General features: G+C 41.2%; 1 protein-coding gene across 1 annotated transcript in view; it reads left to right on the plus strand.

The window, feature by feature from the left end:
• The window catches only part of TERT (telomerase reverse transcriptase), a 51592-nt gene that overhangs the window by 24858 nt on the left and 12771 nt on the right, over positions 1-13963 (plus strand). Inside the window, exons 9-12 of the mRNA XM_036769476.1 lie at positions 2802-2915; positions 6010-6081; positions 8060-8248; positions 12793-12919. Of these exons, the coding sequence (XP_036625371.1) occupies positions 2802-2915; positions 6010-6081; positions 8060-8248; positions 12793-12919 (502 nt within the window). The remainder of the gene's footprint in view (positions 1-2801; positions 2916-6009; positions 6082-8059; positions 8249-12792; positions 12920-13963) is intronic.

Here is a 13963-nt window from a genome sequence, read left to right on the forward strand (position 1 = left end):
GTTCTTTCTCTGGTAAGCTTCGTTGTTAGTCCTTCGGGATTGTCTTAGATCGTTGTGTTGCAGAATATAGCTAAGTCATTCACAGTTCTTCATCAAACAGTATTACTGTTAATATGTACAACATTCTCTTGGTTTTGTTCACTTTGTGTCAGTTCGTGTAAGTCTTTCTGGTTTTTCTGAAATCATCCTGCTTGTCATTTCTTTCTCTTTTTTTGTCTCTTTGGTTTTTTTAAATATATAGTTAAGCTATTTATTTTTAATTTTCAGCATTCAGCATTTTGAGTTTTAAATTTTTTCTCCCTTCCTCCCCTCCCGCACCCAAGATGGCATGCAGTCTGATATAGGCTCTGCTTATGCATTCATAATTCAACATTTTCACATTAGTCATGATGTAAAGAATTAGAACTAATGGGAGCAACCCCGAGAAAGAAGAAACAAAACAAAACAGTAAAAGAAAAGGAGAGCAAATAGTTGGCTTTGCTCTGCATTCAGACTCCCGAGTTCTTTCTCTGGATGTGGATAGCTTTTTCCATTGTGAATCTTTTGGAGTTGTCTTAGGTCCTTGCATTGCTGAGAAGAGTTAAGTCTATCAAAGTCAGTCATTGCGCAATATCAGTTCATGTAGGTCCAGGTTTTTCTGAAATCTTCCTGCGCATCATATCTTATAGCACAATAATATTCTATTACATTAGTATACCACCACTTGTTTAGCCATTCCCCAGTTGATGGGCATCCCCTCAATTTCCAGTCCTTCGCCACCACGAAAAGAGCTGCTATAAATATTTTTGTACATGTGGGTCCTTTTCCCACTTGTGTGATCTCTTTGGGATATAGCCCTAGAAGTGGTATTGCTGGGTCAAAGGGTATGCACAATTTTATAGCCCTTTGGGTATAGTTCCAAAGTGCTCTCCAGAATGGTTGGATCAGTTCACAACTCCACCAAGTTCCAATTTTCTCACATCTCCAACATTTATCATTTTCCTGTTTTGTCATGTAGGCCAGTCTGATAGGTGTGATGTGGTACCTCAGAGTTGTTTTGATTTGCATTTCTTTAATCAATAGTGATTTAGGGAATTTTTTAGTATGACTATAGATCTGCTTGTCATTTTTTTATAGCACAATAATATTCCATCACAATCATATACCACAGCTTGTTCAGCCATTTCCCAATTGATGGGCATCCCCTCAATTTCCACTTCTTTGCTACCACAAAAAGAGCTGCTATAAATATTTTTGTACAAATAGGTCTTCTTCCCATTTTTTAATGATCTCTTTGGGATACAGACCTAGAAGTGGTATTGCTGGACGAAAGGATATGCACAGTTTCGTAGCCCTTTGGACATAGTTCCAAGTTGCTGTCCAGAATGGCCGGATCAGTTCACAACTTCACAAACAGCTCATTAGTGTTCCAGTTTTCCCACACCCCCCTTAACATTTGTCATTTTCCCTTTTTTATCATATTCACCAATCTGATGGGTTTGCGGTGTTACCTCAGAGTTTTAATTTAATGATTATAGTTAACATTTATGTAGTGCTCACGGTGCGCTAGGTACTGTGCTAAGCTTTTTACAATTATTACCTATTTGATCCCCATAACAGCTCTGAGAGGTAGGCACTATTCTTACCTCCATTTTACAGGTGAGAACACTGTGGTGAACAAAGGTGAAGTGACTTGTCCAGGGTCACAGAGATAGCAAGAGCTAACATTTGTATATTTTTATACACTATTATATACTATGATATTATATATAGACTATATATTATATAGTCTATATCATATATAAAGTATATTATATAATATATTATGTAATAATATATTATATATAATATATTATATAAAATATATATGTATTATATAAAGTATATAATACATATTATATACAATGATATATTATATGAAATACATTATGTAATAATATATATAATATATATTATATACTATATATTTTAACATACTATTATTTGTATATGCTTATTATGTGACACCACTGTTAAGCTCTTTATAATTATTATCTCATTTGATCCTCCCCATAACAACCCCGGGAGGTAGGTACAATTGTTATCCCTTTTAAACAGATGAGGAAACTGAGGTAAACATATTAAGAGACTTGCCTAGGGTCACACTGATAATAATAATAGTAGCAAACATTTAGCAGACATTGGTAAACATTTAATAATTATTGTCTCATCTGATTCTCATAGCAACCCTGCAAGGTAGGTGCTGCTATTTCCATTTTACTGATGAGGAAACTGAGGCAAACAAGCTCAGTGAGAAGGCAAAAGAAATAATATCATGGGTATTAATACAAGACAAATACAAGACAAATCTCAGTGCAGTTAAAGCTTAAAACTGCATTGAGATCTTTGGCTCACCCTGCATATTAAAACCCATGCATAAATAATAACGTGCCTGAGGGCGCAGCAGAGACAGGGCAACGGACCCTCCCTGCAGGAAAAGCTCCACCCCTGGCCGCCTCTAGGGGGCGGCGAAGGGCCGAGCTTGTTGCCGGGGCTCTTGGCCAATGAAGTTAGTTGTCTCTCCACCAATCAGGAAGTTAGTCTCTCTCTCTCTCCACCAATCAGGAGCCCCCGGAGCGGAAGCTTCGTGTTGTGCGCTTGCTCCCCTCACACTGCTCCCCCGGCACCCAGCATGCCTCTGTGAGGCGCCAGGGCGTGTCCTCTCTCAGAGAGTCCCTTTATATGTAATGGAGCCCCGTGTTTAGCTTCTAACGATGACAGTCGTAACATAACGAGCTCGCCTCACTCCAGTTCTCACTCCCCTCTCTCCGCCCTCTTCCTAGGTACTACGTCCAATGCCAGGGCATCCCGCAAGGCTCCGTTCTGTCCACGCTGCTCTGTAGTTTATGCTACGGAAACATGGAGAACAAAGTGTTTCCTGGAATTCAGCAGGATGGGTAACACACGGCACCTTAGGGCTTCTAAAATAGTGATTTGAACTTGATGATGATGCGTATGTAATATACGGTGTACCGGGCGCCGTGCACAGGGACTTACATGTGACCGAACAGACGGTATTCCGCTCGTTCCTCACAATAACTCTGGAAGGCGGTTGTTACTGTTATCCCCATCTTACAGACAGGAAAACTGAGGCTAAGCGACTTGTCCAGGGTTTTACAGCTAGTAATAGTAATAATATCTAACACTTCATAGGGCTCATCATGTGCCAGGCGCGGCATTATACTGAGGGCTGTACAATTACTATCTCATTTGATCCTGCCAACAACCCCGGCAGGCAGGTGCTGTTATCCCCATGTTACAGTGGAAAAAACCGACACACGCTTAACAGAGGCTAAGGGACCTGCAAAAGGGCACACAGCTGGGAGGTGTCTGAGGCTGGATCTGAATTCACATCTTCCCGACTCCGCGGCCACCTCCCTCCCTCAATCAATGTATTCAATATAAACAGCTTATTCGGTAGTTTTCCTTCTTGTGTGAATCAGTAATAATGATGATGGTGATAGCTAGCGTTTATGGAAGGCCTACTACGTGCCAGGCACTGTGCTAAGCGCTTTACAGTAGTCTTATTTGAATGTACAAATAATACCTCATTTGATCCTCAGGACAACCCTGGGAGGGGAGGTCATATTATCATCCTCACGTTATAATTGAGGGAAGCAAAGGTTAAGCGTCTTGCTCGCACAGCTCAGAAGTATTTGAGGCTGGATTTGAATCTTCCTGATTCCGGACCCACACGTAGCTCCCTCAAACAAATATTAAATATGAACAGCTTTTCCTTATGTGAATCACTGATACAGTGAATAATAATGATGATACTAATAATAGCTAGTGTTTATAGAGGACCTACTGTGTGCCAGGCACTACTTTAAGCACTTCATAATTATCATTTCATTTGACCCTCACCACAACCCCATGACGTAGGTGCTATTTTTAGCCTCATGTTATATTGAGAATGTTGAGGAGGAGAGGAGGTGAAGCCACTTGCCCAGGGTCACACAACTGCTAGGTATCTAAACCCGTATGAAATAAGCTCCTTCCTGACTCCAGCTCTCTGGCTCCACCTCCAGCCTCAATCAGACGTTCTAAATGTAAACCTTCGGCTCATTCAGTCGGGTTCCTGCTGTAGATTTGAGTGCTCTGATGAGAGAGGTGGCATGGTATAGTGGATGGAGAGCCGACCCTGAAAACAGGAAGCCCTGGGTTCAGGTCCTGCCTCTGGTAACATATTAGATCTATGACTTGGGACCAGTCCCTTAACTTCTTCGTTCTTTGGCAGCCAAGACTTGCCTGTTGTGGGGGGGAGGGTTTCCCCTCATCTGGAAATCCCCTACACCAAAGAAATCCCAAAGCTCTAGTCCCTATCCCTTGTCCTTTTGACAAGAAAACCAAATAGTGAATACATTTCACAATATTAAAAAATGCTCTAAACATTGAAGTATGCTGTCCAAGTAAAATTTCAAAAGAATGGTGAGGAGGTCACTGAAATGCCAGTCTGATAAGTTGAAAAAATAAATCCACAGTAATATTCCTCCTCATTTTACTTAGGGATACTTAGGGAAGTAAGGTGAGTAAAATCTTATTGCTTCGAACTAATTGGAGGAACATCCAGTCTGAACTGGGAAAAGTCTGAATATCTGAAGAGTTTTTATTACTTTCAAGTAGATAGAGTAACATGCTGGGGTAACAAGATGTGGGCTCTTAGTCTGTATGCAACCTGCTTTCATTTTTACGATTAGTTGATGTTCATGAGTTTGTGACAAGTTTATAATTGAAAGGTTCCTACTGCAACCTTAATTAGCATCTTAAGTTCATTTGCTTAATACCTTTTTGTTTAGAAATCGTGCAGTAGCAAAATTTAGCTCACTTTTTCCGAAAGACTCTAAATTCTCAGTGAGTGGGATTGGAATTTTTATTGAATGACTGGCTCAAATCTTGGATAAAACTTGCCTTTGATTAACTTTGTCATGAAGCTTTCGTTTATTAAGGTTATTTCTTAACCAAGTTTCAAAGCGCAGATTGGAATAGAATTGCCTGAAACAAAGGAACGTCAGACTCCTAAGATAGCACTCTCTCTATTGAAGGGGACTAAGTGAGGAATTTGGTACAATGGAAACATCGCTGATGGATTTGGAATCAGAAGATCTGTGTTCAAATCTTGTTACTGTTACTAATACCTTTGTGACCTTGGACAGGTCACAAACTCTGGGCCACCTCCATTTCTTCATCAGGAAAGGGAATGGGTTGAACTGGGTGGTCTCTGGTCCCTTCCAGCTTCACTTGCTGCTCTTGTTCAGCCCTTTCCATTGTATCTGACTCTTTGTGACCCCATTTTGGGGTTTTCTTGGCAAAGATACTGGAGTGGTTTGCCATTTCCTTCTCCAGCTCATTTTATAGATGAGGAAACTGAAGCAAACAGGGTTAAGTCACTTGCCCAGGGTCACAAAGATAGTAAGTGTCTGAGGTCACATTTGAACTCAGATCTTCCTGACTCTAGGTTTAGCACTCTATATCCAGTGCACCATCCAGCTGCCGCCAACTCTGTGGGGCTCTGAACCTATAACCTAACGGTCTGATTCAAGCCCCTACTGTGTTTATAAAAAGAGATTTTGAAAGGGTTCAAGAACCTCAGCTTTGTTCAGATCTCTCTGATCTAGAACTGAGAAATGGCGCCATTTGAGAATGCTGCCTGTCATCAGCAAACATTGTTACGCACACACCCCTACATTTGAAAATGCTGCTTGTCATCAGCAGACATCGTTTTACACCCACACACCCACACACCCACACACCCTACCTATTTCCAAGTCATAACAACTGAGACTTAAATAAATAAGAAAGTGTATGTATTCCTTAGAGTGAAATTTAGTGTTGGGGTTAATTATTCCAATCCCACTAGGAGATTATATTAATTGTCTTCCTTATTACTGATTTGTGTCCAGTTATTCTGACATTTTCTGACATAGCATTTTGAGGCTGAAACCAAAGGGTGTCATCGTAACTCTTGCTCATCCTTTCTTCTCATTGCTCCAGATTGTTGATCCGACTGATTGATGACTTCCTGCTTGTGACTCCTCACTTAACACAAGCCAAAGTCTTCCTAAGGTATGGTGTCTAAAATAAGACTTTGGGTCTCTGACCATGTAGAGGCTGTATCTGTTTTTACCATTCAATTGCTTGCTAAAATTATTAAATACTTGGGTTTAAAATATTGGTTTTACAAGATTTTGGGGAGGACAGAGAGGGAATGGTTAAACAGAAGATTGTCTGGGGAAAAAAAAAACCCCAAAAGTGAAGGATTATGGTGGACTGCTCAGGATGAGTCAACAGTGGACCGTGGCAACCAAAACAATTAATGCAGGCTTAGTTTGCATTGAGCGGCAAAACATCCAGGATTAGGGGGATGATCATCCTCCTGAGCTCCACCTAGATAAGACCTCCTTTGACCTCTTGTATTCAGTTCCAGGAGCCCCATTTTTAGAAAGATGCCCACAATCTGGAAAGCAGCCCGAGCACAGCAACCAGGATGGTCTGAGATCATGCCATAGGAAGGTCAGGTGAAGGAATTAAGGAGTTTTAGCCCAGAGAATACCTGGCTTGAGGGGCAGAGCAGAGGGTCAGGAAGGAGGGGAAGAAAGGAGATCCAGAGTCCTAGTGTCTTTCAAGTGTTTCCAATATTTGAAGAGCTGTCACATACTAGAGGAATTAGGCTTGTTTTTCTTGGCCCTGGACGATGAACTGGGAACAGGGGGTGGAAGTTTAAAGAAACATTAATGTTAACGTAAGGAAAAAGTTATTAGGGCTATCAGAAAACATGAAATCGCCATGGCAGGTCACAGTAAGATGCCCGTCCCTGGAGATCTTCCCTCAAGGGCTGGGTCCTCTGTAACTTGTTAAGCAAAGAGGGTCTTGTTTGGGTCTGGGCTTAGACTAGAGATTCCTGAATTATTTTGATCTCAGTATCTCTTTGTGTTCTAAAAATTATTGAGGATGCCCTGCCAAAGAACTTTTTTTATGAGTGAAGCTATGGCATATATGTATATATGCACATCATAGTATTTTCCTGATTAGAAATTGTGTATTATCGTGAAAATAGTTTATTATTAGGTATATTAATATTAAAATGGTTTGTCATATAATGTGAAAGTAGTGTATTGTGTGTACTAATATGAAAGTAGTTTATCTATTAACATGAAAATAGATTATTATTGTATATTAATATAAAATAGTTCAGCATTATGTATATTAATATGAGGATAATTTATTATTATGGATATTATTATAAAAATAGTTTATTATGTGAATTATGAAAATATTTTATTATATTAAAATAGTTTGATCTCAAAGACTCCTTGAAAGGTTCTTGGAGATACCCTGGGGCCCTGGGACCACCAACACACTTTGAGAACCTCCGCTTTGGTTCATGACTCTACTCCTGTGGTGTGGTTTCCCTTTTTTAGAGTATGGTAGGAAACAGAGGGAAAGTATCTGGTAACTCAGCATCCTTAAGGATCAGTTGCTTCTTGGACTGAAAGCAACTGGAGTCCTGGAAGATTGTCATTAAATCTAGGAGAGTTGCCAAGCTTACTTAGAGCCCTTGAAGTGATTTCCTAATGGTGATTTTATGTAGTGTGTATGTAACACTTTTTTTCCCCATTAGTGGTCCTGTGATACCATTTTGGACTTAAGCTTTCAGGGACACCCTCATGTGATTATTTGCCTTTGATATCTTTGGCAGTTATCCCCTGGATAGTGTTATTAACCTTTGATAAATGTTGGAAATGTGGAGATTTTTTCATTTTGTCTTTTTTCTGCCCTTGGACTGAGATGCCTCTGGTGACTGGAGAGGGGGTTCTACAGCCTTGCCTCCTATGCCTCTAACATGAATGTTCCACAGACTTCTGTGGAATCTCTGGTCAGATCTGTTCCATAGATCAACTTTCAAAAACCCTTTAATTTCTTCTTTTACTTCTTAGAGGTTTCAGTTGACAGCCAATACCTAAAATACCTCTTTCAAAAATCTCTATTAGGGAAGTTTTTCTTCCTTCTATAATTTGTTAACCATTTCCCCCCTCAAATTTAGGACTCTGGCAAAAGGTATTCCTGAGTATGGCTGTTTAATAAACCCTAAGAAGACAGTGGTGAATTTTCCTGTGGAAGAGGACATTCTAAGTGACTCTGACTTTACCCAGTTACCAGCCCACTGCCTATTCCCGTGGTGTGGTTTATTACTGGATACAAGGACCCTAAACGTGTTTTGTGACTATTCCAAGTAAGTACATTCACCTGGCTGGATAGTTGTTGAAGAATTAGCCAAAGGATCATAGGCCTGGGAAGAAGGAAAACACATTGGACTGTGGTTAGCCTGCCTGTCTTAGTATGAAAGGTAATTATCAAGCTTATTCCACCACCTCCCTGCTGCAGTGTGTCATGAGAAATGGACTTCAGGAGTATCACCTCATTTCTTTGAGAATGAGAGAACATGTTCTCCGCAGGGGGTAAAGTCATTGTTCTCATATCTTGTAATCTGCTGTGTGTCCTCAGTGTAAGTGTTCCTACTATTTCGTTTCAAGTTGGTGGACTGTGTCCTTAGAAAACACACATTTTCCTCATTAAGGGATGATTGCTGCTAATGCAGCTGTCTGCATTTATCTAAGAGCCTGAACACTTCAGGTTGGAGATGGCCCAATAGAGAGCTTGTGTTCTGTACACTAGAAATGCCTGAGTCTCAGCATTTACCTACTAAAGAGGAGGATTTGTTTTCTTCACAGGCAGCGAAATTTTCTTTTTCTTCTCAGAGATGTAATTTATTAACCTTCTTTAAGTTTAGTCATTAGTAACACCGATTAGGTTTGTTTAGCTTTTTCACAAAGTCCCATTTTTAAAAAAACTCCTCTTTTATTTAATATTAGAAGTCAGAGATTCACATCTTGTTTCCATTTCTATGCTGTCAAATGAAATCTTTATTGTTTTCCATTTCCCTCTTATACCAACAATAATACTTTTAATATTTCTTCCTTATTGTTAGACTATTGTGGAAATTAATTGGATAATGTCTAGTCCCTCCTTCTAAAAAAGATATTACAATTACTAGGTAATGGTGGTGTTTTTGAAACCATCTTATTAATGACATTCTTCTAAACATTGACCACCATTTTACTTTCATAGCCTGTAAACCTGGTTTTAATTATTGGACTATTTTACATATATTGGAATGTTTGTGTCCATTATTTTCCTCCAAAGCTAAATTTTAAAAGCTTCCATAATTCTTATAATTGTTATTGATTAAGACTCCAGGCATTTTCACAGGCTGTCCCTCATGCCTAGAATTTTCTCACTCCTCATCTCTGCCTCCTGCCTTTCCTCGGCTTTAAGCCCCAATTAAAATATTGTCATCCATGGGAAGCTTTTCTTGATCCTCTTAGCACTTAAACCTTCCCTCTATTGCTTATCTCCAATTTATCCTGTAGATGTCTTGTTTCAACAGAGACTGCAAAATACATAAAACCTTGAAGTAAACCTGACAACTCCCCATAAGATTTATATAAAATACTTTTTATAGAAGTAACAGGAGACTCAAATAGAGGTAGTCACTTTTCATGGTCGGACCCTAATATAATAAAAATGACTAAGTTAATTTACAGATTTAGGGCAATGCCAATCAGATTATTGAGAGGATATCTTTTAGAAGTAAACAAAATAATAATGATTCATTTAGAAGAACAAAAGGCCTAAAATCTGAAGGGAAATGAAGAAGAAAAAATATGACAGTATAAAATTAGCGGCTTATCAACTTTAAAGTTTGTGCGACCCTTTGCATATGACTGTGCTATGCCCATTTTACAGATATGAGGTTAAGTGACTTGCCCAGGGTCATATAGCAGGTAAGTGTCTGGCCCTAAATTCAAATGTAGATGTTACTGGCTGCACTATGTATTGCCATTTCTTAAACCAAGTTATAAAGCATTAATTGTTAAAATTATCTTACATTGGTGAAAACCCAGAAATGTTGAATATACTACTTATGCTCAAAATAGAAGTAATACTGTACAGTAACTAACCCAGTATTTGACAAACTCCAGAACATGAATTATTGGGGGAAAGCCTCCCTTCTTCACAAGAACTATTGGGAAAAAGTCTAAAATTTAGACTAACACCTTACACCCTATGTTACAGTAAACTCCAAATGTTGAAGCACCTGATTATAAAAGCTCACATCACAAAACAGTTAGAAGGTGATGAGCTGTGATACCTTCCCTAACTACAACTGTGAGAGAACTCTTATGATGGAAGAGTTCATATAAGATAAAATAGACAGTTTTGATTACGTAAAATTAAAATGCTTTTGGGGGCAGCTAGGTGGTGCAGTGAGTAGAGCACCAGCCCTTGAGTCAGGAGGACCTGAGTTCGAATGCAGCCTTAGACGCTTGGCACACTTACTATCTGTGTGACCTTGGGCAAGTCACTTAACCCCAATTGCCCGTCCTTCCCCCTGTAAAAAACAAAACAAAACAAAAAAAACCAAAATATTTGGGGCAGCTAGGTGGCGCAGTGAGTAGAGGACCGATCCTGGAGTCAGGAGGACCTGAGTTTAAATTTGGCCTCAGACACTTGACACAATTACTAGCTGTGTGACCTTGGGCAAGTCACTTAACCCCAATTGCCCGTCCTTCCCCCCTGTAAAAAACAAAACAAAACAAAAAAAAACCAAAATATTTGGGGCAGCTAGGTGGCGCAGTGAGTAGAGGACTGATCCTGGAGTCAGGAGGACCTGAGTTTAAATTTGGCCTCAGACACTTGACACAATTACTAGCTGTGTGACCTTGGGCAAGTCAGTTAACCCCAATTGCCTGTCCTTCCCCCCTGTAAAAAACAAAACAAAAACAAAACAAAACAAAAAAAACCAAAATATTTGGGGCAGCTAGGTGGCGCAGTGAGTAGAGCACCAGCCCTTGAGTCAGGAGGACCTGAGTTTAAATTTGGCCACAGACACTTGACACAATTACTAGCTGTGTGACCTTGGGCAAGTCAGTTAACCCCAATTGCTCCGCCAAAAAAAAAAAATCAAAATGTTTTTGTACCAATAAAGTCTCTGAGAATAGAATTAGAGAAACAGCAGAGTGTATCCAGTTTCACTAAAAAAGTTATATCCAAAATAGGGAATTGACGAAACTGTGTAACACTAAGAACCATTCCCTAATAGTTAAGTGTTCAAAGGATATAAACCAAGTTTTTTTTTTTTTAATTTTTAAAAATTTTTCTTCATTGTTTATTTACTTATCAAGTTTTCAAAAGAACTATGTAAACTAAAAGTGATCTCATGAAAATGTAAAAAAGTCAGGATTTGGGGTAGGCTGTGAAGGACTATACTAGGCAGGGACAATAAATTAGATGCAAAGGTTTGCTTGTGAAACAATGGACAAGCTTGTTTACTTGGGTTCCTTTGAGGGGAGTGTTAGGAAGTGAGTCTGGAGACAGACCTGAGGGTCTTGAAGGCTGGGGCAAGGAGTATGGGCGCTTATCTGTAGGCATGGATTTTTGAGTTGGTTATCTGACTTGATCAAGGTAATGTCCTAGGAAGATTGATTTAGTGTAGGGGTATTTATCATGAACCGGAGGGTGGAGATTAGGGGCAAAGAATCAAACTAGGAGCCTTTTTGTAACAGTGTAGACCTGGGGTCCTGAGTGAGGATACTGATGGCGAGTGCAGCAGCAATTTAGACTGGAAGATCCTTCCCACCTGTGAATATGCCCTGTGACCTGCTTATGTCACAGGAAGCCCAAGACATGTAGTGGGAGGAGCTTCCTGACAGGAAAAGGAAGTTGTGTCACAGGAAGTGCTGAGGGAGAGACCTGTAATGGCCGCCTGCAAGATGGTCAGAACCGTGTACTCAGACTTGGCTGCTCTGTGAGTTTGTTTGGGGGTAGACCCCAGCAGGGGGCGGGGGAGGCTTGGGGACGGCGAGCTTGCAGGCTGTGACACTGTATGGAGCGCTTTGGGGCCCTGGGGGTCTGCCCGAGCGCCCCCGCTGGTTTACTTAGACTTTGCACCGCAGACCCCCATAGGCATCATCTGTGCTGTTATGGCTGCCTGGCTGTTACAGGGAGGAGGAGATGAGCAGGGTCAGGAGGCCTTTGTGACCGGTTCAGAGATGGGAGGTGAAGGGGGAAGTGGGTAGAAAATGAAGCCAAGATGAGGAGGAGGGGCCCCAGGGGGCTTTCTGCACCTGTTTGACATGAACAAGAAGTTCGGGTGTGGTCAGCAGGTCATTGGGAATGAGGCTTTGGAGGCCGGCAGAGTCAGGAATGGGCGCGGCTCTCCATCTCCCTCTATGGGAAGGCCCAGAATCAGACTGAGTGAGGCCCGTATTGAGCCTCTGCCACCAGGGAGCGTTGTGGAGGCCTTAGCCACCAGGCACAAGGCGGGGCCCGCGGGCCTTAGGGGGCCACAGCTGGGTGGACGTTAACACTTCTGCCTTCACGTCATTTCCGCAGTAAAGTCAGATAGGTTTTTGACAGAGCCAGAGATGTTTGTGACAAGAATGCTCTTTTCTGGGTCTTCAGTAGGTGTGGCTGAGACACCCGCAGGAGGACGACCGGAGAGCTGCTGTTTATTCTCCAGGCCCTTGGGTCCGGGGTCCAAAGCCGCCTCCGTGGGTGGCTCAGTAGGCCGGCGGTGCGGGTGGTGGCGGCGGTTTAATTTGCCACCTCTTGTATCCTCCAGGGTCCCCAGCTGCTCTGTGTCTGGCAGTGACGGCCGGGCGGGAGGGGGAGCGGCTGAACAGCCTGACCTAGGCCTTCTTTTTTCTCTCCCAGCTACTCCCGTACCTCCATTAGAACCAGCCTTTCCTTTGACCATGGCGTCAAAGCGGGGAGGAACATGCGGAACAAGCTGGTCGCCGTGCTCAGGATGAAGTGTCACAGTCTGTTTCTGGATTTACAGGTGAGCGCTTTCGTTTCCAGATGATCACTTCCATCGGGCGGCCATTTGTCTTTCTTGAAATCAGTTTCGGTCTTTAGAAGCTTTGTTAGAAGCCATGCGGAATCCTGTGTTTTGAGCTTTGGATGACTCAGTGTTTGTGGTTCAGTGGATAGTTTGTTACAAATAAGGTATACATTTAAGGACCGAAAATGTGATTTCTGTTGTTGTTCAGTCGTTTCAATCATGTCCGATTCTCTGTGACCCCATTTGGGGTTTTGTTGGCAAAAATGCTGGAGTGGTTTGCCGTTTCCTTCTCCAACTCATTTTACAGTTGAGGAAACTGAGGCAAACAGGGGTAAGTGACTTGCCTAGGGTCACACAGCTAGTAAGTATCTGAGACCAAATTTGAACCCAGGTCTTCCTGACTCCAGACCTGGTGCTCTATCCACTGTGTCCCCTAGCTGTGTGAGGCCTAGCCCTGTTGTTTACTCACTGTGTGACTTAAGGACTTCCTTCACCCCCATGCCATTGGAGAGGTAATACTGCTACTCTTTTTCACTGCTGAGTGTGAAGGGATATCAAGAAGTAGTTGCAAAAACCCTTTAAATTAGAAGCGTTCTCTATCCAGTTAAGTTTAAACCCACAGATGATCAGCAGATATCACGGTAGACATGAGTTTCATCTCTGTCCCCACCCTCCTTCACTTGCAGCCATTACGACTATATCTTTCTCTACTGGTTCTACCGACAAGAAGCAAAATGGATTTGTTTCCTTCCCACTCTCAATTGGTGGTGCTAACAGGAAAAAAGCCGTATGGCATGGAAGAGGATTATAGGTCTTGAGCCACAAGTGACCTTCAAGATCAGCTTGTCCAGTGACATCAGACTCAGAAACAATCCCTTTCAGCCACTATGACTTCCAGAACTGAAAATTAACATTATCTATGTTGTGTTGTATTTATATATAATGTTTGTATATATATATATATATATATATATATATATATATATATATATATATATATATATATATATATATATATATATATTTTGTTGAATATTTCAC

The sequence above is a fragment of the Trichosurus vulpecula genome, chromosome 1 (assembly GCF_011100635.1).
Source record: "Trichosurus vulpecula isolate mTriVul1 chromosome 1, mTriVul1.pri, whole genome shotgun sequence".
Taxonomy (NCBI): Eukaryota; Metazoa; Chordata; class Mammalia; order Diprotodontia; family Phalangeridae; genus Trichosurus; species Trichosurus vulpecula.